Source organism: Anas acuta, chromosome 9 (assembly GCF_963932015.1).
Source record: "Anas acuta chromosome 9, bAnaAcu1.1, whole genome shotgun sequence".
NCBI lineage: Eukaryota > Metazoa > Chordata > Aves > Anseriformes > Anatidae > Anas > Anas acuta.
Window position 1 is genome coordinate 2,414,025 of NC_088987.1, and position 23,537 is coordinate 2,437,561.

Here is a 23,537-nt window from a genome sequence, read left to right on the forward strand (position 1 = left end):
ATCACAGGCTGTCAAGCTGTCTGACTTTTTTTTTTTTTCCCCTACTTTGGCACATTTTCCTTTGATGGGCTTGTTGTGTTCTACAGACTGTTACTTTTGCTTTTCTGAAGCTAAGTTTCTTTGCAGGCCTCTCTGGAGACTCACTACAAACCAGTTTATATATAAAAAAAAATAAAATAAAAAAAAAAGTGTTTCACTGAACTGAAGTTTTATTTCTATGCCCTTCAGAACCCCTGCTGTACAGGGGGTGTTGTATAGTTTTTCCTTTCAACCCCTGATGGATCTCTTGATCTGTGATTTCTTTGATTGATGAAATAACACATCTGTAGTAAATTACAGGCTTTCACTTGGCGAGTCTCATGTTGCGAGAGGGGTAGGACAAAGCCTGTCCTTTATGGGAACTGCATCTTCTGTGAAGTCACCAGGAGGAGAATTTGGTCCAAACAATGCTCCAACTATTTCCATTGCAGATTTATTTTCAGCTGTGGTTTTCTCCACTTTATTTCAGCCCTGATATATTAAACTCTGCCTAAGCCTAAGGCACAGCCACCACCTACTGTCAGTTGAAATCAGAACTGTGTTCTTTGTAGTCACTAAGGCATTGCCTCTGTAATCTCATGCTGCTCTATGGCTACCACACATTCAAGTAAAATTCATATGTTTTAAACTGTCAAAGTGTTGTTGTAGTCTTCTGAAAGATTTTACATCTTTATATGCAATAAACAAGATAAAAAGCAGACTTTAAAATTCCCTGAGAACTTTGACTATGTAGGGCTGGGGCTTAGATCTTATTATATGAGCAGAAAGCTGCCTAAATCAGTGGCAATGCAATGTAGACTGAAAGATTTCACCATCTCTTTGTAATGAGGATTCAGTATTCAAAGAAATGCCAGCATTACTGTAGCTGGGGAGATGAATGATGTTTCATTTAAATCAGTGCATTTTTAGGAATGGGTCTATGTAGGCTGCCAATAGCCGGAGGTCTGACATCTCAGGAAAATCCTTTGTAGTACAAATCCTTCAAAAGAAGGGCAGATTTGCGTAGGTGTGAGTGTTAATTCTGTAGTCTCTTGTGTGCTGATGACCAGCAGAGGTCATCAGTTTCTGAGCATGTGATCACCAGCCATCTGTGGTAATGTCTGTGGCAAAAATAATGGATGTGGATTTGTTCTTTCAGCCTTGTCAAGCCACACCAGCTTGGTGATAGTGGTTGGCTTTTCAGTCAAGATCAGTCATTTAAATTAATTTGCTATGGTTAGGAAGACTGCAGTGTATTCTTATCATTGTATGTTGGTTACTGTCTTACTGAAATCCAGACTCTCAGGAGCAGGGCAGGAAATCTGCTTTAAAACCACGCACCCATCTCCTCGCTGCCATACCTCCTGTAATGGGACTGTGTGTAGGACAAAATTGAAGATTCTGGGTTGGGAGAACACACTGCACGAGTATAGGTCTGATACTTCACGGTTCTGTACATGTGTTGGGCAGTCACGCTCACAGCAGTCCATAAAAGTCTAGCAGGGAAACAGAACAATTGCACTCAGGGGTGTTCAGCTGTGACCTGGATGTGCTGCAGCGTGTGTGCTCTTGGCTTCTTTCTCGTTCTTTCTCAGTGAAACATAGCCATGCGCTGCTTAATGACATATATAAGCCGGAACTAAGAAACTGGAAGTAACTGCTTATCTTCCTAGGGAAAAAAAAAAAAAAAAAAAAAAAAAAAAAAGAAAGAGAAAAAACACCACAAGAATTATATTTCTAATGTGGGCCGAGGCTTGGAGTGGCTTTTTCTTTCCCTGCGAATGTCTCTGGAGCTGTTGTCTGAAGTGCAAGATGGTAACTCATCAGGACATTTCAGTTTTCACAGCTCCATTTAATTTCCCTTTTCACCCAGGAGCTGCAGGAGTTATAAGACTCTGTACAGGCCCTGCCGTGAATTTAAAGAAGGCTTTGTAAATTCTGGCAGCTTGGGTGATAAAGCTGTCAGGTCTCCACTACCAGCTACTCCAGTAGTAATGATTGAGAGTGGTAAGGGTGAGAAATGTTCCTCCTTCCGTGACTGCTGCTGTCCAAACCTGACGTGGCATTTCAATGTATGACTGGTGGCACGGAGTTGTTAATTACTCCTTAGGATTCCCTAAGGCCTGAAGCATGGCAAGTGGTATGCATAAGTTTTTATTGTGCACTTCTAGTTTGCAGTGTTTGGGGATGAGGTAGAGGAATTTACAATGTTTTGTCTCTTTTTTCCCAATACGGATTTAGAGGCCAGCATGTGAGTGACTTGGAAATGAATATTCAGTGTAGCACAGTGTGTACCCGCTGATCCTTCACATCTGTGTCTGTGTGGAGCTCCACTTGGTCAAACGGGGAAGGCACCACTGCATGCTCCTGTTAGGGGTAGGGACCTTTTGGGGGATATCATTTAGTCACTAATACGTCTTGAAAAATGATGTTTTCATCATGGCTCCGAAAGAACACAGTGAAATTCTTATCCTTTTTCTTTTCTTCAATGAGTACTAAATATTTATGCCATATATTAGTTTTCTGCCGTTACTGTCATACTCTTTAGGAGCTGTATGTTACCACAAGCACACTACTTCATCTCGTGCTGGATTGTGCTTCATTGCTAATCATTAGGCTATCCAAATATTTAACCAGTGTGCACATTGGCAGCTGAATTATACATGTATGAATGATACTGAACTCATATGCAACTCAAGATGAGTTTATCCTATGATTTGCAATAGATTTTGTATCTGATCTTTAAAAGTCCTGCTCAGTCTCTGAGCTACTAAGCAATACCGAAGTCATGGCATTAGAAAGGATCAGTGCAATATGTAGGGAAAGCAAGCACAGCATTCAAAAGCACTTTCAATAAAGATTTGCTCTCATTCTTATAGGCAGATGACTGGGTCCTTGAGTAAATAGCTGTGCATAGTTTGCTCGAAAGCTCAAGTGCCAGAAGCCCAAAGCCAGAACAGTGCTGGTGGAGATGTGCCAGCCACAACAGCTGGCTCACAGTGGCTTAATTTTCATAGACACTTCAATAAATAGGAGGAGCAGAGAATGGAAATTCATGGGGAAGATATCCCTGTGGTTAATTTAACAGACCACCTGAGGTCACTATTCCCTCACATAAACTGGATCCAGGAAAGGAGCCCATGAAGCTTCCTGAGAAGCTCTTGGACTCCTTGCCCAGCGGGAGCTGCTCCGACCTGCCTACAGGGAGGAATCTGTCCCAGAGGTGTTGTCCTGCTCTGGCCTGCTCTCTTCATTAGCTGCGTTAACATACATGTAAAGCTCCAGAGGATCTAAAAACAAAAGAGAACACAGTAGTTTACGCACGAGGTTTTGTTTTAATATTTACAGTGAAGTGAATTTGGGATACAGAGCAACATGCACAGCTTCTAGGACATTTGGCACTGCCAAGAGACAAATTAATAAAAATTCCATGATGTAACTCTAGAAGTATATTAAAAACCTTAAGCTGGGTACATGGGGAGCATTGGGCAATAGGAATTACAGACCTCTGTGGTCCCTACCAGTGTCCAATTTAGTTTTTATTAGGACCATGGTTATAATTACTCTGCATTTTTCACTATCAAGGTCCTAAACAAGCATATGTTCCTAGCAATTTCACTCATCTTACTATTGCATCAAGTAATAATTTGGAGGAATGAAATAGTTTCCATTCAGAGGAACATAACAAAGCATACCCAGTACTCAGAGTGAGGAAATCAAGGTGGGGCTGTGCTCAAGTGAGCTGCTTAAAGGTTCAAGGCAGAGGCAGCAGCTGGCTGTGCCTGCAGTGCTTGAAGCTGTAGGAGGTCTTCTTCTACAGGAACAGTTTGCGCCTTGCCTGCGTGCCGGGCGATAACTCAGCTTCCACATTTAGTATTCCCCTGGCCCAAAATGCAGCAGTAGCTCCTGTCTGCCTCTGCAGGTGCTGCTGCGGCTGCTGGGTCGCGGGCCCCAGGAGGGACATCCTCACATCCCCTCCATGGATTGCTGCTCCTCTCTGCTGCTTTTTCATTTTATTGTTATTATTATTTATTTTTGCAGTCAGTTTCTCCTGTACAGCACCGTTTCTGCATTTGCAGTCTGGGACTCATTCACCCCCCCAGTTACAGCCTGTTCCTTCAGGAGAGGAGGGCTCTCGTGGCCTTTTACTGGTTGCAGCTGTGAAGTTGCACACTGATAATTTCAGCAATGCAGCAATACGGAGCTGTGCTTGGGAAGAGGTACTGCTGCTTCAGCTCAGCTTCCGTGGCCTCAAGGAGCGCTGCGAACGGGAGGAATAACATCACCTAATGCCTCTGGGACATGACACTTCCAGGCACTGCTTCCTGTGAGATAATCTGCACTAAATTTACAGGGATAGTGCTCCAATTATTTCCCAGTTTTTGCCTATTTCTTCAGTTCCTTGTAAGGAATCCAATTAGCAATCCAATTTATAGTATGAGCCACAAACATTGTTACTGCTGAACTTCAGAGGCAAGAACAAAAAGATCCGAGAAGAAACTTCTTTAAAATAGCTTTCGACAGAAATCTGCATATTGTGACACTCCAGCTTTAGCTGATCCGTAGATAAAACCTGTGCATTACATCATTGAGCTTTATTGCCGCACAGGTATTTGTGGTTTAGTTTCCTCTAACCAGGTAATATGTTGCATAAAACCGTGATATAGCACATATTTGGTCTGGTGCTGTTCAGAATCGCAGGGTTTACTTGAGTAATGTTTGAGAGAGCAGCACAAAAATGGGTCAGTGCTGCTCTTTGTCAGCAGAGGGGGATAATTCTCAGTCTTGCTCTTTGTCGAAGCAGTGTGGAGCTGTTCTGCGGTGTGGAGATGCTCCAAAGGTCTTGGTTTTCTGCAAACCCTGTCCTGCTGCTGCAGCCAGAGGCCCAGTGGATGCCTACGGCAATTTCATGGTGAAAGGGACCCAATTCTCTCTAAATTCCTGGGCCTTTTTTATGAGTCGCTGCTACCCCTGTCAGGGGGTTAGCACCAGATGCTATTTACCAGTAGCCTTTAAAATACAAAATAACCCAAATCATGATGCCACTTGAATCAGGCTGAACGAGGAGACATCCTTGATTCATGAAGTAGGATCCTCTTCTGGGTATTACGAGGGAATGTGCTCCTCATGCTAACTTCTGTTCATTAACAGCTCCCGGCTCCCGTTTCATGTTTATCAAACATCACAGGTTATTATTGCTTTATAACCACAGAAACCAAAGCTTTTTCCTTATCATCAGGACAACCTCAGTAGCTCAGCCTCTACACCATCTTATGAATGTGCTATACTGTCAGAGAAACCCTCTTTGCTGATTAATTCTCCATTGCTCTGTGATGCTTGGCTTTTCTGCACCTCTTTTAAAGAGGGGTGGCAGTCTTCATGGGGTACCGGTGGGGTACCAGCACCTGCCTGTCTATCCCTGAGAGCCTGTGCAGGAAGGACAGCCAAGTCCCACAGGTCCATCCAACTTACCAGTCCCTTGTACTACAAATTTTCAAACTTCCTTTTATTTTTATTTCTTTATTTTTTACGTGTGTGTGTAAAAGATCATGTCTGGTCACGCTGCTCAGTTCAGCCTTGTTTACCAGGGCTGGGGAACAGCCATGCCCAAGATTTCCCTTGAAGCCAAAGCATGGCCAGGAACCAGGAAGCCTTGGTTTATTTCTGGTATGTTTGCTACCTGTACCAGGATGCACCGAAGTTCAGACTCAGAAATAATTGTTTTAAAAAGGTAAATATTTGTTTGTCGGGTCATGATAGCAATCTTAGAGACTATTGTACAGTAGCTATTTGCTTTCCACTAGTTTTGTAATCTGTCCCGTCTCATTTAAAAACCTCTGGTTCCATTAGTTGGCTAAAGGAGACACGGTGAAAGGTGCTGCCAGCAGAGGAGCCACAGCGGTGTAAACTCTGGGCACTGGCATCAGCAAAAGAAATATATTGTAGAATTTATGTTTTCACATATTAGCACTTTGAGTTCTCCTCTGAGAGAATATGAGGATAGCAATATGCAGGTACAAATGGTTTGCACACCGAGTCTGTTAAAAAGCTGTACATAAAAATTGGTGTTGACATTTCCTAGGCTTTCCTCACTCTAGCTGGCTGGAAACAAAACCAGTCGGAGAAAAAGCCAGAAACAGTTCATTGACCTTGCTCCAGAAGCAAACTTGAATTCCTTGTCCTTCAGTTGGGATGTGCACTGCTCCCCCTCCCTCCATCACTGCTTTTGTGGCTGGAAGCAGAGAGCAGGAGTGCACTGGAGGCACATTAGATATTTCAAAGTGGATGGAGGAGACAAAGATTAATAGTTCATAGAAAGAAGGAAATTCAGGAATGGAAGAGATGGAAGGAGGATGGCAGGAATGCTCTGGCCTCCCAGGGCTCTGCCAGACCACTTAAGTATTTTACCAATAGGTCTCACACCAGTGGTAACCTAGGACATTACTGAAGTAGCAGGTTTGGCAAATGCAATGGCAGTTAGCCATTTTTATTTATTTATTTATTTATTTTTTCTTTTTGCTTGTGCCAGTCCTCTCTGATAATATATGCATTTTATAATTATTCATCAAGACAGATTCTCAGGAAGAGGTGTTGCAATTTCAGTGGGTTGAATTTTTCTTCCCACCGCTCCCATCACGCTGGCACAAGCATGACAGGGAGATCTGACACATCCCTATTAAAAGATGTCTGTACAGGTATTGCTCTGCTATAAAATTGCAAAACTAGAGCTTATCATACGTACTATAGACTTTTGATGTAAAGGCACAGACTGTAGACTGCTCTTTGTGCGTGGAAACTTCCACGGCTGCTATGAATGCTTGCAGCTCATGATTTATTTAAGAGTGCATGCATTTATATAAAAGAAAACCTCAATGATGCTGGTTTTGTTATTGAAGATTTCTTGGGAAAAACAGGTCAAATAATTGTTGCAAAAAGATGCTTACGCCAGTGCTCGAGTCCTGTTTTCTTGTATTGATGTTTGAATTGAGTGGCTTTTAGAAGGTACAATAATTCCGGATAGAAAGCTGATGTAGAACAGAACTCTGAAGTGTTTTGGTGCCACCAAAATATGTTAAGCTTTTGGATACTAAGATACCTGGACTAATGGAGTGCGAATTAGCCACATCTATCCAGGTGTGAACGTTTTAATGCAAGGAGGACTTGGTGTTTCTCGATGTGTCCTCACAGTACGTGCGCCACAGCACTACAGCTGACCGGAGTGCTGACTGTAGGCACGCTCACCGTGATAGTGAACTAATTATGCTTGATTTCATCATGTTGTGATTTTTGTTATATGAGAAGAGATACAGGAGAGGGAAGCAAGAAGTATTCATGTGTGATTTGGAGAGGTTTTCTCGGGATCTGAGTATTATCTAACTGCAGTGAAATATATGCCCTGTACATGATATCTACATGATATGTACTGCCTCTGGCAAGCCACCAGGATGCATGGAGTTGGATGCGTTTCCTTGCTTTTCACCATCATTTTTCCAGCTGTTACTTCATAAATCAGTCAATTGTTGCGCAGGTGGCAGATAATTAATGTATATGGGCTAGCAGGCTTCTGTTGTGCAATTCGTGGCTGTGGGGAATGCAAAGAACTGATACAAGCTCTTTCCTCTGCCAGCCAGAAGATGGGTGAGGCCATGTGCTGTGCCTTGTCACCCTGTCCTTTAATTACATTGCTGCAATCCCATTACAGCCCTCTTCAGTGTTAGGAGGCTTTATTCTGAGCTTGGCCTCAGTTGTTTTGTGTCAAATACTCCTTGATGTACATTTTACTGGCAATTTATCTTCCTGTTCATTTTTTTCCCTTTAACATCTAAACCTCATCAAGATTCATGGCATGTAACTCATCCTTGAATATGACCTTGAAATAATGAGCTATATCTGATCTACTCCCTGATTATGAAGCAAAGATAGGAGCTGTCTGAAAAAATAACTGAACCATCACCCTGGCTGACAATGTCTATTCCTGACACTGCCACTGTTTGACATCCTTTCTTCCCCTCCTCCCTCTTTGCTCAGTCCTTGTAAAAAAGCAGACTGATTTTTCTTACAGATTTTCCAGATTTATCCTATTCTCTATCTCATAGATATTTCTGCCCTCCTTTCAGTCCTGCTGTTTAGTTTTTCTCTCCTGCCTGCCTGTTTATCAGCAGCAGGCTGGACATGCTTCTGATGCAAAGGGTACACATGCATCCTTTTCATTTCACTTTTAAACCAAGACAAATGGCTCTTGGTAGCTGAGGAAGTAGAGCTTATATTAGGCCACATGAAGCGATTTCTACAGCCTATTTCTAGCTGAGCACTCCTTTTTCCAGTCTAAGGTGGCCTTGGTTATCCCAGGAACAGCTCCAGGACTGCTTCACTTTGGGCTCTCTGGTGGAACACCAGACTCAGCACAGTTTATCAGCTATAAACTCCAGTGACGTAGCAACTACTGCCAGCAGCTTCTGAAATAAGGGTGGAGCAGACACCAACGATGACAGGAGTCTCAGAGTTAATTCTTACCTCTGCCTGTGAATCACAGCCTGAGAGCCAGGGAGTTCCCATAAAATTGCCAAGAGGTATTTTCATAACCCGGGCTCTACGAATTCAGTGGCAAAGTATTGCTTTCTCTGAGGAATAAATAACAAAATTGGTCATGCCTTGAACTGAGCTATCTTCCTTTAGCCCAGGCCAAGTTTTCCTCAGTGTGTGTTGGGAACAGGAGCGAAGAAGAGCCTGCTTCATTTTGGTTCTTGCTGCTGGCTGGAGCCATGGGACGAGGCCTGTACCTCTGCCATGTGCTCACACCCAGCCCTTCCTGCCTTTGGGGACCCTGCAGGTGTCCCACGTTCCTTGTCAGCTGGCAAACACTGCCATTACACTGAATTTTAGCCTCCTGAGATATCGACCTAACAGGTCGGTAACTTTGACTCCCGATTCCTCGGCTGCCACAGGCCTGAGGCAGGCTGCTCGCTGCGTGAGGCTCCGTGTGGGTGGAGCAGCTGAGGTGGCGTACTTCAAAAGTCTGGCTTTCCCACTGAATCCCCAGTTTTTCACTTTCTGATCAGGCTTTGGTCACAGGGAAAGGCTGACACGGTCGCTATGAGGCACTGACCATGCTGCCAGCAGGGCCATAGGCACCGGGTGTCCTGCAGTCCTGCTGCCACATGCTCTTGTCCCCAAAGAAGCACTATGGGTGGCCTGTACTCTAGAAAGGAGAGGAGTGGCTCTGCTTGTCACATTTTATCACTGAATTCTGCTGCTGTCAATACCTAGATGTACACAGAGAGCCCAGATTAATAAATTACCTTATCTTGGCTAGGAAGATATCTGGGGTTGCCAAACAGAGGGAAGTAGATTCCATGCAGAAAGCAGTTTGTGGTAGGATAAGAACAGTGGCTTGCTGATATAGTGCGGGTTTGGTATTTTAGGAGTAAATAATGAAGATAGCTCGGGTAGGAGCTGACACGCGAGGGGCAGCACTGCTTTCAGTACAGCATTGGGTATTGATCCTTTTGTGTGAACGTGACAGTCCTCACAAGGTCAGTAGTGTTTAATTTGAAAATTAGCCTTTTCTGCTTCAATTTCCAAATGGTCAGCCTGGCATGCTGCCACTTGTCCACATCTCTGCCCTGGGGAGCAGTAATCCAGCAGTGAGATTTGGCCAGATTTTGGCAACCGCATCCTGATGCCGTGTGAGTGTAATTTGGTTCTTACGGCTCTGTTGCCTGCCAGCACACCCGGCTGCTCTTCTTGTGCTTAGAGAGCCAGTTTCACAATGGCTTAAATATTTATTTTCCTAGCTTCCAAGTAGGTAGGGAAATTAAACTCTAGAAGTGGGGCATTGCCTTGGTAAGAAGTGAAGGGAGACAAACACAAAATGTCGTGTTCAGGGTCCTCGTCAGCAGGCACTATGTGATTAGATGATTTACCTTTTTGTGACAGTTTTGCATGATAAAACTTTAGGGAAAAAATTTACTTGAATATCCTTAGAATTTCAGAACTTCAGAAACATGGGGTCTCATTTTTCAGGGAATTCCATCCATCAGATTCCCACATGATGATGATGGTGATCTGTCTCCACAGGTGACTGCTCTGAGCCCAGATGCTCTGAGGATGTGTAGGACAGTAAGCACTTCCTCACCTGCTCCTTTGGGCTATTTTGCATCTTCTGTAGAAAAATCAAGAGGAAGGATGGGAACATCGCATTCACCACTGAGTTCAGGGATTTCTCTTTCATTTGTTAGGTTATTAATGAGACAGGAACCACTGAAGACTCTCTAGGGGTGTGAAAAGAACTGGGAATATCACACTTAATATACATTAATGCTACATATTACTGCTGCTCATGTTAGCTGAGTTTGCTGGCAGCTGGTTATCAACGACATCTACATCCCATGACCACCTTCTGAGCCAGAATCTGCTGCTACCCTATTTCAGGCCCTGCATTTTAATTCACATGATAGAAGATATACAACAAAATAATGTGGAAGAAAACCCAGCAAGATAAGCAGTGGTAATGATACTGATCCCTACGTGTCTTGTGTAAGGCCACAGCTAAGCAAGAGGTCCAGGGAAGCATTCCTTACTAGTCTTAATAGCAAAGGCTGCCTGGAAGGGCTTCAGGAATATGCTTCTTGGGGTTCGTTGTCTAGGCACGTGCACGTGTAGTCACCCTCTGCAATGGATTTGGGAGGTGAGCCATGAAATTGGCTGGGAAACTTTTACAGCAGGATAAATGCTAGCTTTGATTAAACGAAATTAAGAAAATGAATTTTAAACAAGGGAGGTATGGTGCTGGCCAGCTGAGCTCAAAAATTTCTTGGTGCTTAATTTAATGATGCATTTGTACTTTCAGGGTGAATGCAGCTGGAACGGGTTCATTTTCGTTTCTGCTTTTGTTTCATTTATTGCTGTTGGTTCTGTCTGCTCTCAACGTATTGCCTTTTTTTTTTTTTTGTGTAAAAACTTCCAGCTGCTGTGATCAGCCTGAACTACAGCTAGCATAAGGTAATAATGGAGCAATTAACTACAATTAGCGTGGAGAAATAATGAAGCAGGAGAAACGAGTGTCCTGCCAAGGTGTTTTCTATGGAGCCCGTCACTCTTCACAGTGCAGTAGTTGCCCGTGTGCCACACGTACTGAGCTGTGTGCTGGTGTTACTGGCAGAGCTCCGAAATGTGCACCCTCCTGCCATGGCTTCTTGCTCTTACAGCAAGAGGTGCTTCCATGTTAATGCTCAGATGCAATCTGATGAAAAACACTTTTCATCATGTATGAACGGCTTCACCTGTGGGGAAAAGGATTTCAAAACTGGAGCAGAATTTCCTAAGCTGTGGTGTGGTCTCAAGCTGTGGACAGCAGTGTCCTGCCTTCTTCTCTCTTTCAATTGGGGAAAAAATGGTTCTGTTCTCTGCCATGGCCAAAAATGCTTTGGGAATCTCCTTCTGGAACCCACTAATTTTGGATAATAAGTAGGTATATATATATATATATATATATATATATATATATATATATATTTTTTTTTTTTCTAGTAGAAAGGAGTGAAAAGGGTTGGAAAAATCTCAACAGGCTTTTCAGCAAGGAGAGGTTATTTTCAGCCATCTCTCTACATCCTTGACTACCTCCTGCCCAAAAACTCCTTTGAAATCTAGTAAACAAGCTGAAAAACACACACAAAAGAAGTGTTTTCAGTTAAGTCATCCCAAAGAGAAGCAGCTGCTGCTTTCCTCTTTCTTCCCAGTACCTCCTGCAAAGCTAAACACAGATAACAGGAATAATAAGGAAGAGAAGTGCTTTACAGGACTCCCACCATGTCAGTGGAAATTCCCCCTTCTTGCCTGTTTGCTTGTTCTGTTTGCTTTAAGTGTTTAAACTGCAACATTACATCGGGGTGTGTGCTCCTTAAGATATGAGACCCAACCTTTGCAGACCCAACCTTTGCATTCCTATAAGAAAGTGTTTTTCCTTGTACTGCTGAAAGCAGGCCAGTTGGGTTTGATGCCGTTGGGAACAAACAACCTTTCTGGGAAATGAGAAAAAAAGAAGAAGGAGGCAGTGGAGGCTGTCTGGGCTGCAGTTACCACGCCCAGGATGAATTTGTGATCTCGAGGAATATGGGCCTGGCGAAGAGCAAAGTCAGGACCTTGAACTTCTGAAGAGCAAACTTCCAGCTATTTAAAGACCTAGTGGATGAGATCCCCTGGAACTGAGCTTGGCAAGGGATGCAAAACACAACAAGAAGGGATTCTAGAGGTACATCGCTCAGAAAAGAAAGGCCAAGGAGACTGTACCCCCTCTGATGCATGAGAAGGGGAACTGGTAACAACAGACACAGAGAAGGCGCTGAGGTACTCAGCAACTTCTTTGCCTCAGGCTGGAGCATTAATGAGGGTGACCACTGCAGTCCACGCACAGATATATTTAAGGAGCTCTGAAACCTCACCCCAAAACACCTGCAGCAAAATGATCTGTTTGCCATAATACCAACCTGGATTTGCATCACGGTGCCTACAAGTAAAGAGAAAACAAGAGATACAAGTCATGCACTGAAGTATTGTTTCCAAAGAATAAAATTTTATTGTTTTCAGAAAAACTGCATACACATGTTCAGATCTGTTCAACCTTCAAAACATGTCTTCGTTTCCAAACAAATGTAGGAAGGCATCGTTCTTTTAAGCACTGCAGCTTGAAAAATATATATATTTTTTAATCCTGTAAGTGTGCAAACATCATTTGAAAGCTATTTACATTTTACACCTCTCATTTTAATAACAGCAGCATCAGCTGTTAGATACATGCACTGTGTAATTCATGTGATTTGGCATTGATATTTGATTTGGATGTAGAGTGAAAAAGCAACAAACCTTCCATTGTTTGAGAAACTTCCCACAGGCAATTAAAATATATCTCATTTCTTCTTTATAAAGGGGATGTCTTTAAGCACTCAGACTTCCCTGCAGTTGTTAAAATGTTACTTCCACTCTATTTACTGGATCATCTTCCCCTGGTGCAGCATGCACTTTGCTTGCCTTAGTGAATGGGAGCAGAAATAAAAGATGTCTTGGATTTTCTCAAAGGTGGCAGGAGTGCAGTGACACAGACACAATTCCGTTTCTTTCTGTCCTTTTCAGTAAACTGCAAGATTATCTATAACCTGTTTTTCTTTTTACTATCTTAGACCATCTAAACAGATGCAGCAACCTGCACGCAAAAAGTTGGATTCAAGTTACCCTCTTCTAATTTCCTCTCCCACCCATTAAAAACCAGAAGTCAAAAACCAGATATTAGTTAGCACTCAGACCACGCTCTGTTTTACTCATCTCCTTACATCCTCTCAGCACAACATATTTTGCTCCAGCACTCTGTTGGCAGAACTTCTTTCTGTAAAAGCAGCACAATGCTCTTCCTCACAGCCATCACAAGCAGCCTTTGCTGCTCCCTGGATGCCAGCATGAGTCAGTTGGGGTGCTGGAGGTGTATAAAGCCATACACTTGAAAACCGTGCAGTCCTGCCTGCCTGCCTTCTGTTCCAACAGAGAAAGTCCTGGAGATGTTAGAGACTAGAAGATGGTCTTGAAAGCAGGGGACTCCTCATCGTACATGAATATTTTGCTTAGAGTGAGCTGGTTTAATACTAGGTGAGTGTTGCATTCCAGATGACGTGCTCCAGTATCACACAACAAAAGCAGGCCTGTGTTTAATTCAGCTGGGACCGTGCAGCCAGCAGTCAGTGCATTATTCTGGTTGTCAGCTATGGTAATTAAGCAAGCCATATTGTGTAAGATTGAGTAGGATTTTCACAACTGCAAAACTTCTTCAGAATAAATACACAAAATCATAGAAGCCATTGCATTTCACACGCTGCTAATCACTACTCAGACAGGTTCAGTTCACGACGGAAACCGTGCTGTCGGGCTGGCCTCCGAATATCTGGGAGAAGAACTCGAAAGCCAGGCGGACGTGGATGGGGACGAAGACGTAGGCAGTGTACACCACCATAGCGAAAACAGTCACGGTGATGGTGTGGAACATGGACTGCTCCCAGGGCTCCAGCACGTAGCTGCAGGTGATCAGCAGGTACTGGTAGTACAGCCAGTAGATATAGTCCTTCACGTGCTTAATATCCATCTTCAGCTTCCAGTGGCCCTGAGAAGATGACCTGTAACGACAGAGAAGTCTAGATTGCACCTGCAGTGGAAGGAAGGACCTGGAAATAAAAACTGGTGGTGTGGCCATATTTCAAGTCCAATTCCACGTGTAATTGTTACATAAAATAAAGTTTGAAAGGAAACAAGGCATCGGTACCACCAACAGCTTCTACTGCTCCGGAGGCAACCGACCTTTAGCTCTGGAACTGCTGCCTGCAGTTATTAAAGTTGTATCAGTTGGGCTCTGGCTTCTGGCATTCCACTTAGGAGTATGTTTGGCTATTCATTCTGCGTAAGAATTAAAACCCCATTAGCTCGTAAAGGCGCAGGGTTCACGTGGAAGTCAGGGTAATATGCATTTAAAAAGGGAAGGCTTTGGGCCAGCTTGCATCCCTGTGGATGGCACTCTCACGCTCCAGACGAAGGATGAAATGAAAAGGGCAGCCCTGTAAAATCTGCTTACTTCTGATAACCATTTGGTAGTGCTCTGCAGTTGTGGATGAAGACAAGCTAGGAAGGAGGGGAAAAAGTAATCTCAAAGAGCATAAGAAGTTTTTTCAGCTCATTCCAAAGCAGTAAGATCCACTGCAGATTAGAAGAGTGTTTAGTGGAATCTACGCGTCTAGGAAGGAATTTCCTCTCAGATAACAGCTTTATGCTTTCATTGTTCCCATCTCACAGAATCACAGAATTTCTATGTTGGAAGAGACCTCAAGATCATCGAGCCCAACCTCTGACCTAACACTAACAGTCCCCACTAAACCATCTCCCTAAGCTCTACATCTAAACGTCTTTTGAAGACTTCCAGGGATGGTGACTCCACCACCTCCCTGGGCAGCCTGTTCCAGTGCCTCACAACCCTTTCAGTAAAGAAGTTCTTCCTCATATCTAACCTAAAACTCCCCTGGTGCAACTTTAGCCCATTCCCCCTCGTTCTGTCACCAGGCACGTGGGAGAACAGGCCAACCCCCACCTCGCTACAGCCTCCTTTAAGGTACCTGTAGAGAGCGATAAGGTCGCCCCTGAGCCTCCTTTTCTCCAGGCTGAACAAGCCCAGCTCCTTCAGCTGTTCCTCATAGGACTTGTTCTCCAGGCCCCTCACCAGCTTCATCGCCCTTCTCTGGACCCTCTCAAGCACCTCGATGTCCTTCTTGTAGCGACAAAGGAGAACGGCTGAGCAAATATTAACTAGGAAATGGGTTTTGCCTTCCACTCTTAGAGAGCTTGGGGCAATGGGAGGTTTCTGTCCCTCAGGGCCATAAATACTAAGCTAACACTGGGAAATTTGCTGCCCGTGATTGCAGTAACGATGGACCACTGGTATAGACCAAATAAATTACGGTGTTCAGCCATTTGCTGCAGGTGGGGGCTGTCTGGTGTATTTTCTCCACAGTAAGGCACTATGTGGGTATTTACCAAAGGGAAGACAAATTAGAAAAACCCCCAAACCACGTTTGCCTTGCAGCAGCTTCCCTCTGGTTACCTCTGGGCACCACCTGCCCCAGCGGATGCACTGCTGCGTGCAGCACCTTGACTCAGCTTCGTCCTGGCGCTCAGCTCACCTCGCAGAGATGCTGTACGACAGATTTTTGCCCCCTTTCTCTGGGAGGGCAGCAAGCACAGGCTCACCTGAGCTGGCAGCCTTTCGGGTTGCTCTGGCTCTCCACTTGCCTTCCCAACGGTGCTGACTGGGGAGCTTCCTGCCTTGGCTGCCTCCTTCCCCCATCCGCTGGCTCCTCTCCCAGCGTTTCTCTCCCCCCTTGGCTTCCTATCCAGCCCTCCTCCATCTGCTCCCCGCTTGCTCCTCAGCTCTCAACACCCCCATGAACACGACCTCTCTGCTGGCAACAAGTGCAGGAACGCAGCAAACGCTGTGCACAGAAAGGGCTGGTTTGCCTTAGCAGATTTCCACGCGGAGAAGTTTCTGCCCTTGCCCTGTCCAGCCTTTACTTTCCACCCGCCCCTCTTCTTCGGTGTCCTCCAGCCCAAACCCATCTTTTTCCCCTCCTTCTCCCAAAGCAGTCCCTTTCCTTCCTTTCCCTTCCTTCTTCCTCTTTTCTCCCAGACTGAGATCCTGCAATCCTTCAGGAGGGCACGGCTCTTCCTTTTTAACTCCCACAAATATCTGTGCCGTGAAAAGCTTCAGCTGCGAGGGCACAGGCTGGGGAGAAAGGTCTGCCATGGGCTTCTGGCCTGGCCTGAATGGAAGATGACTCCCTGCAGATAAATGGTTTTAAGGCAGAACTCGGGAGAGGCCTTAAAGCCTTGTAAATATTGCAAAGCCTGTAATAAAAATGACACAGCTGGCAAACTGTGACTCACCGGGAGCCAAAAGTGTCTCTATTTATACCGCCTGCGAAAAGAGCAGCGTTTTTCAATGGAGAGGTTAAGCCCTTGCCTATAGAACCGAGAGCAGACCGATAAGAGCCCTCTTATGCTATCTAGGATCGCGGTGTTTGCTCTGGGGTTATACCCGTGCTGCTCAAACTCATTCCTTGCTTGGGTAAATAGCTGGGGAGCCTGGCCAAGGAGGAGCGCCTGCCGTGCCCGCTTCGCCCCACCAGGTTAGCAGGGGGCTGCAGGGGGTTTGGGGGCAGAGAAGAGGGGCTCGAGCAGCTTTCTGCCTTCATCAGCAGAAGGAAAAGCCCAGGATAACAACAAAAAGTCCCTGGGCTGGTTGCACCGATCCCTGAGCAGCCCGGGCTGCAGGCGTGGTGCTGTCGCTTGCTAGACGCTGCCCTTTTGGAGGGATACTTGAAGAAGGACGAAGTAAATAAGGAGCAGGCTTCCTGAGTTATTCCTGAGGCATCTTTATGGTTTTTCCAGCCCGGGGACAGTGTTTCAGCCTGGCTCTGTCACCGATCCCCAGCGACAACACCCAGCCCGAGGTCGGGCTCTTCCAGCACCCCGCAGCAGCAAGCACCAGGGGTGTCTCGGGACGATGCAGTTCTCCATGAATAATTTATAGAAGGAAAACATAGATGGGAAGGAAAAAAAAGCCCTCCTTAAGCAGCTGCTTAGGCAATGAGATACAGAAACCCTGTGTTACAGCTGCCTGTCCTGACCCTATTCCCTCCGCATCAGCTCGGGGCCGGCTTGCAGCACGAGCAGCACCCCGCGGCTCCGCACCTCCAGGCTCACCAGGAGTGGCTAGGCAAACTTCTGAGGCTAAAAATTCTGCATTAAGAGGGCTTCTGCTTACATTTTTTAAGCGTTAGTGGATTTTCTCACATCAACGCTGCAGTCAGCTGGAGTTCCAAGCGGCCGGGGTGCTGTGCTACTTGTCTCTCAGTTTGCTCTACGCCGTAACGGGAGGAGATAACTCCCTGTTAGGCAACTACAAATTAGCAATCATTTGTCTACAAATTTGAATTTAAGCATCCAGTTGTGTTGTGGAAATGCCTTCCTGTTTAGAGGGCACAGGGCTGTTACAGCCAGCTCTGAATGAAATGAATAGAATTCGGCTCCTGAGCCATTGAGCAAGAATCAAGTTATTTTCAGCAATTTCACCTCCAAGGAAAAAAGCAAGAAGAGAAACCTGTAAAGCAGCTTTTATTGGCTTAAGCGGCAACCTGATTTTCTTGCTTGTTGACACGTCTCTGATTAGAGCGCTTGGAAAGATAAATCATCACCCCCAAAAATTCCAGGTTTCCTTTAGAAGCATGCCTAATCTCAAAAAAGAAAAAAATAAAAGGAAAAAAGCCAACTCCAGCTGTAGTTCACAGTGCTACAGGTGGTGTTTGGGGGTATAACCTGAAGATGCCAGCAATAAGTATTTTGCTGTAGCTTTTCTGCTTTGGGTGACAACGTTTTGGGCCCTCCGTTCACACCAGTCCCCAACTGGCGGCTGAAGGGCACCTGCCCAGGTGCACACACTGGGAAATTCCTCTGGAAGGAAACAAACATTCTTGCAGGGGAACTGGGACAGACTGGTTTCCAAAGAATGCTTGACAAATGCCTTCACCCTCACCGGGAGAGTCTGGCTGGCTACACACACAGAGAAAAAGGGTTTCCAACATATAGTCTGCTCTAGACAGCTTTGGAGTGGGGGAAAACAAAGGCTGGAGCTGTGGGTAGCCCCACCATCACTGGAAAACACAGCCAAGTGTTATGAACTAAGTAGGAAGGAAAACCGACCAAGCAAAAAATCAATCCCAAATATTGCAAATATTTAGCTGGCTGAACATTGATTTACGCTAAATAATTGCTGTGACAGCACAGGAGCAGGACGTGGTCAGTTTTGCAGACTCCCGAGGGACTGCATCCGTGATGAAGCTTCAGAAAAATCCTGCCATGGGCCCCGAGGCTTGTATTTGGCCTCGTGTGCAGGACACCCACAGCACACACGCTTCAGGGGGCAAATCTGACAAGGCAAACTGCAATAATTAGGTACATGGTCTAATTTCTGCTATTAGAAGTATGGGTAGCCATGCCCCATGGAAACTGAAATCAATATCCAGTCTGCAAATTATTTGGTGCCATCTGTAATCCCACTGTGGCAGTTCTTTCTTGCCCTGCTGGTACTCAGACAGCCCCTCCTGGCTTTTCCAAGGCCCCCCTCATGCTGACATAGCTCTGGGATGACCCCATTGATTTTATGTGGGCTGACGTTCCTGAAAAGGCAAGTAGAAGGAGAAAGGGATGCGCAGTCCCAGTCCGACGTGCATCTGCTTTGATGCGTTTTATCCGGCGAGCACCACGCAGTGCATAATGAATGAAACACGGGTCCAGTGGACCAGTAATCAGGAAGAAGTTGGGAGGAAATTTAGATGAGGCAGCAGTTAAAAGTGCATGGAAAAGCCAAATGCCAGCATTGCCTGGGGACACCGTCTCGTCTCTGCGTCCCTATTGCATCTGTGCTGCTCTGGTTCCCTGTATGCAGCCTGGCCTGGAAAGCTGCCTGCTCCCTGTGGGCAAGCCGAACCCTGGAGTACTTACACGTGGGTGTTTAAATGCACCCTAAAGCTTGTTTTTCCCAGGGAGGTAATGCCAGGTAGAGAATGTCAGTGAAAGGAACAGCAATAACCCCTGCACGGCTCCCGTTATGCACAGTTATGCACCATTAACAGCACCTTTACGTATAGACCTTAATCAATACCCTCCCCTCCTCGAGTTCTGGAGAGAAAACACAGCAGCTTTGAGGCTATTTCTGGGATCTCTTCCTCAGCACTCGTCCTCCTGCATCAGCACCTCGGCGCACGCTTGGCCACGCGCTGCTGCCGGCTGCTGTGCTGCAGGAGCGGCGCTGGCAGACCCCACGCAGGTCCCTTTCTGGCCACCACTCACGCAGAATGAATGAAGCCGAGGCCGGGCGACGTTTTCCTACTGCCCGTGACTCAGCTGTGTGCATGCTGGTGGACGTGCTCCAACGGCACCTCGGGCCTTTCTTGGAAAAAAAAATCATCTTCCAGGAATGGGAAAAAACTGCAGGAGTGGAAACAGTGGCAATGGTGCTTTCAGCCCCATTTCTGCTTCAGCATCTGCAATGTGCACAAGACCTAGGAATCCACCATCCATCCCTTGGCAGAGAAGGCTTTGTTTTACCTTTGGCAGCTTCCAACAAGGCAGCGAAGCAGTAGTCACTTGGCACCCAGCCGTGGCCGTGCCTACCGGTGCACAGACACACCTGCAGCTGGAAGCTGTGGATTCCCACCAGCATCTCTCTGTACCTGGTGGCAGTACACCTAGGGAATTTCCAAAATGCAGCTTTGCAGGCCGATCTCTGCAGCCGGGCAGGGAGGAGGAAGATGCAGCCCCTCTCTGCGACAAAAGCAGACTCGGGACAGCTCCATCCTGGCTCCTGCCAATGCCTATCTCCAGGCCAGGTTAAACTCTCAAAGACTTTTCTGTTCTTCCCCCTCTCTGAAGCTCCCGCAGATGCCCTCCTGCACAACTAGCTCGTACTTACGATTTACAAGCCCCTTCCTTTCCAGCCTTCTCTGGGCCGAGCATGCTCCGGGCTCTTGTCCTCCCCCGGTGCCAGGACCCGCACCTATGAGCCGAACCGGTCTCTGGCGATGGGCACTGCTGGGAGGGAAACACATCGGCAAGCTGAAACCTCAGCACAACTCCTCCCTGAGTTTTCTGTGTAAGTTTATTAACATTAACACAGTTTATTAACATGGTTTTGAACAGAGCTGATTCCCAACTAGCCCCCAAAATCTGTGACAAGAGGCCAGCACTGGGTCTAAATTGCAAATACTTCAAAATGTAGAGCTCTAAAGAACCAACTTTTGTATGACGTATCTTATAGGGGTTTTGGCCTTGCTCTAGAGGGCAGACCTAAGCTCCCACAAGATTTTTAACATCTGGGCCATTGGCTAGATCCTCCAAGGGAGCTTACAAGGCTTGGGAGCTCAGAAGGCAGTGAACACGCATTACGCGCTTCGCAGAACAGCCAAGATGCTTTGGGTTCTGCAAACTTTTACTTTTGAATGCATTTCTTATTTTATTTGGACTTCTTTGGTTCTCTGAGTCATTCCAGAAGCAGCTGAAAATAATAGCTGCTCTTGTGCTATAGGTAATACGAGCAGGTGAATACTGTCATGCTCATGGCAGGGAGTAGGGGAAAACAGCTCCGAACTCTTGTGCAAGCGCATATCCCTTGAGCACTAAGGAAGGAAAGGAAGCAGCGTTGCACCACGCTGGTTATCAGCCTGGAAGGTGAAAAGAAAAACGAAGTGAGACACTTGCGACAGATATGAAATGAAAGGGGAGATCTGCATTTTTCAGAAACCTATTTAATCCCACAGATCTGATAAGGAACAACTCCCTTGGCAGGCCACTTCATCCCAAGGAGGAGACAGGTTTGAAGGCAGCTAACTACTGATACAGCAGAAAAGCCCTTAAATGTGGGACACAGCAAGACCACCGTGGATTTTTGGAGCGGAGGGGACAAGCAGTGCTCCTGCTCGGTCAGGCAGCAGGGCACAACAAGGCTCTTCAACATTGCAACACGCCGCTGTGCTGACTGTCCCCAAAAGCTGGGTTGAATCACATTTAACCAGATGGCCCAGGTGAGCAGAGAGGAGGAGGTCTCCTTGAGATCTGACTCGAAGGCACGTGCCGGGTACCCACGCCTGAGCAGAGAAGCGAGTGGGGCTTCTCCTGCTGGGTGCCTGTTTGGGGAATGCTCCCGCACTCAGCTCCACGCCTGGAGCGTGGCGGGGCTCAGGGAGCACCACTGCTACCCACACACGTGGGAAAGCTCGGTACAAGTGGGCCTGGCAGAACGCACCACGGGGCCATGGATGGCTTTTCCTACAGCATGGCTACAGCACCCAAGTCTCGGTGCCGTTCACGGGGTTGTGTGTGGTTGTGTGTCCTGGCCATGCTCCTGGCACTGGGTGACCACGCACGTATTCTGCAGGCACCCTTTCACCCTGTTGCTGCCCACCAAGCAGCACCTGAGCTCTGTGCAGGGCTCACTCCAGGGACTCGCAGAGCCTCTCTCGTAGCACGGCCATGCTCACAATACCCAAATGCCAAAGAACGAAACACCCAAATCCCTCAAGCACCTGTAAATACACAGCCCACAGAGTGCCGGCCGTGCTGATGAAGCAAAGCAGTGGCTCTTAATGCCTGGCACCCTCCTGCCTTCTGGCACCGCTGCATCCCACCGGGGGGGCCGGCAGCGAGCAGCAGCTCCGGGAGAGCCACGGGGTGGAAAGCGGCGCGCAACGAGCGCTGCACCGCAGCTCGGCAGCACCTCCACCTCCAGACCCCTCCAACCTCCTCCTCTGGGACCCCCTGCCTCGTTTTCCCCAAGCTGGCTGCAGCAGCAGCAGCTGCAAAATCGCTCCCTGCAACAAGTCCGGGGGCCGGCAGCCGCCCTTCAGCTGCCCGCTGCCCTGCGCGCATCCCGGCGCTCATCCTGCGCGCTCCGCTCCGCCAAGGTCACCGCTCCCGGTGCGGGGACACCTCCAGCCTTCCGGGGGGTCCCTTCCCTTTCTCTTTTCCCCTTCCCATTCCCCTTCTCCTTCCTTTTCCCTTTTTCATTCCCCTTCCTCTTCACCCCCCAGCCCGGGGACCCCGTGCGCACCGCGCCGCCCTCACCTCCGCTCCTCTCCGCTCCGCGCCCCGGCGCCCTCCGCTCTTAAATCCCGGCCGCCCCGCTCCGCACCGCTCCGCTCCGCACCTCTCCGCCCCGCTCCGCACCTCTCCGCACCGCCCCGCCCCGCCGGGCCCGGAGCGGGGCGGGGGCCGCGGGTCAACGCGCCCCCCCCGGCGGCCCGGCTCCGGGTGGCATCGGCTGGCGAACCCCGAGGGAGCCCCCCTGCGGCCACCCGCGGGCCCGGCGGGGCCGTGCGGGGCCGGGGGATGCGGGGGGATGCGGAGGGATGCGGTGCGGTGCAGTGGGATGGGGTGGGATGGGATGCAGGGGGATGCGGTAAGGTGGGATGCAGGGGGATGTAATGGGATGCGGTACGGTGGGATGCAGCGGTACGGGATGCTGTGGGGTGCTGTGGGGTGCTGTGGGGTGATGTGGGGTGCTGTGGGTTGCTGTGGGGTGCTGTGGGGTGCTGTGGGATGCGGTGCAGCCAGGCGGGAGCGCAGCTCGCACTGCGGCTGGGGGGGAGCCGCGCTGCGGGGAGCCCGCCGCAAGGAGGGGACTGGTGGCGGAGGATCAGGGGAGGTGTTGCCAGCACTGGAAGAGAGGTGCGGGTGGGCAAAGCAGAGCCCTCTGCTGCGCAGAGCCTCTCGACAAGCAGCTTGGGTTTTCTGTGCGGCTTAGGTTTTCTGTGCTTGTTCCCTGCTCGGTACCAGGAGCTTGCTGCAGCGGGCTGCTCGCTGCCGAAGAGCTCCATGAGCTTCCCGGCGTGCTCACCCTGCCTGCTTCCCCGCAGCAGGATGCAGGTGCAGCCTCTCTCGCTGAGCAGAGCGATGGCAGCGCTCCTCTGGCCGGGCTGATTCTGTCATTTAGGGTTTTGGGGTTTCCTGCAGGGATGTGGCACTTCTGGGTGGTTCCTGGTGTCCCCCCACTGCCATGTGCGTTGTTCTGCCTTCCAAGGCACAAATCCTTCACTTGCTTTGACCAGAGGGTGAGAACACCCCCTGAGCACCGGTGGGATCAGGGCTGTGTATGGTGCTGGGTCCTTGCCCTGAGCAGGTCCTGATCCCTGTCCATGAGCAGGCAGCTCCCACAGCTGGAGGTGGGCTGAAATCACCCCAGTGCCACTGGAGGCACCATCACCTCTGGGTGCTGCACCCAGCCCGAAGGAGCGTGGGCACCCATGGGTGCTTCCTTAGCCCCAGCACTGAGCCACCCACCTCCCTGCCCCACATCCCACATCCCCCCCAATCCCATCTGCCAAAAAAGAAGTTTCTTTTGCCAGTGACTGCAGCACAAGGTGAACACAGCTGCCTGGGGGCAG

General features: G+C 47.9%; 1 protein-coding gene across 3 annotated transcripts; it reads right to left on the bottom strand.

Annotated features, from left to right (window-relative positions):
- Positions 1–12,567: 12,567 nt before the first annotated feature.
- On the bottom strand, positions 12,568–22,692 carry SPTSSB (serine palmitoyltransferase small subunit B). Of its 3 annotated transcripts, none has more exons than XM_068692345.1 (3): positions 22,219–22,692; positions 20,072–20,187; positions 12,568–14,174 (listed from the first exon to the last, which is right to left on the bottom strand). In XM_068692345.1, the coding sequence occupies exons 2-3, from the start codon at positions 20,113–20,115 to the stop codon at positions 13,901–13,903; spliced, it is 318 nt and encodes a 105-aa protein (XP_068548446.1). In that variant the 5' UTR covers positions 20,116–20,187; positions 22,219–22,692; the 3' UTR covers positions 12,568–13,900. The 3 variants fall into 3 exon arrangements, with proteins under 3 accessions (XP_068548446.1, XP_068548445.1, XP_068548447.1); XM_068692344.1 differs by having other exon boundaries at positions 20,072–20,190; positions 22,219–22,691; XM_068692346.1 differs by lacking the exons at positions 20,072–20,187; positions 22,219–22,692 and adding an exon at positions 17,366–19,256.
- Positions 22,693–23,537: the final 845 nt, after the last annotated feature.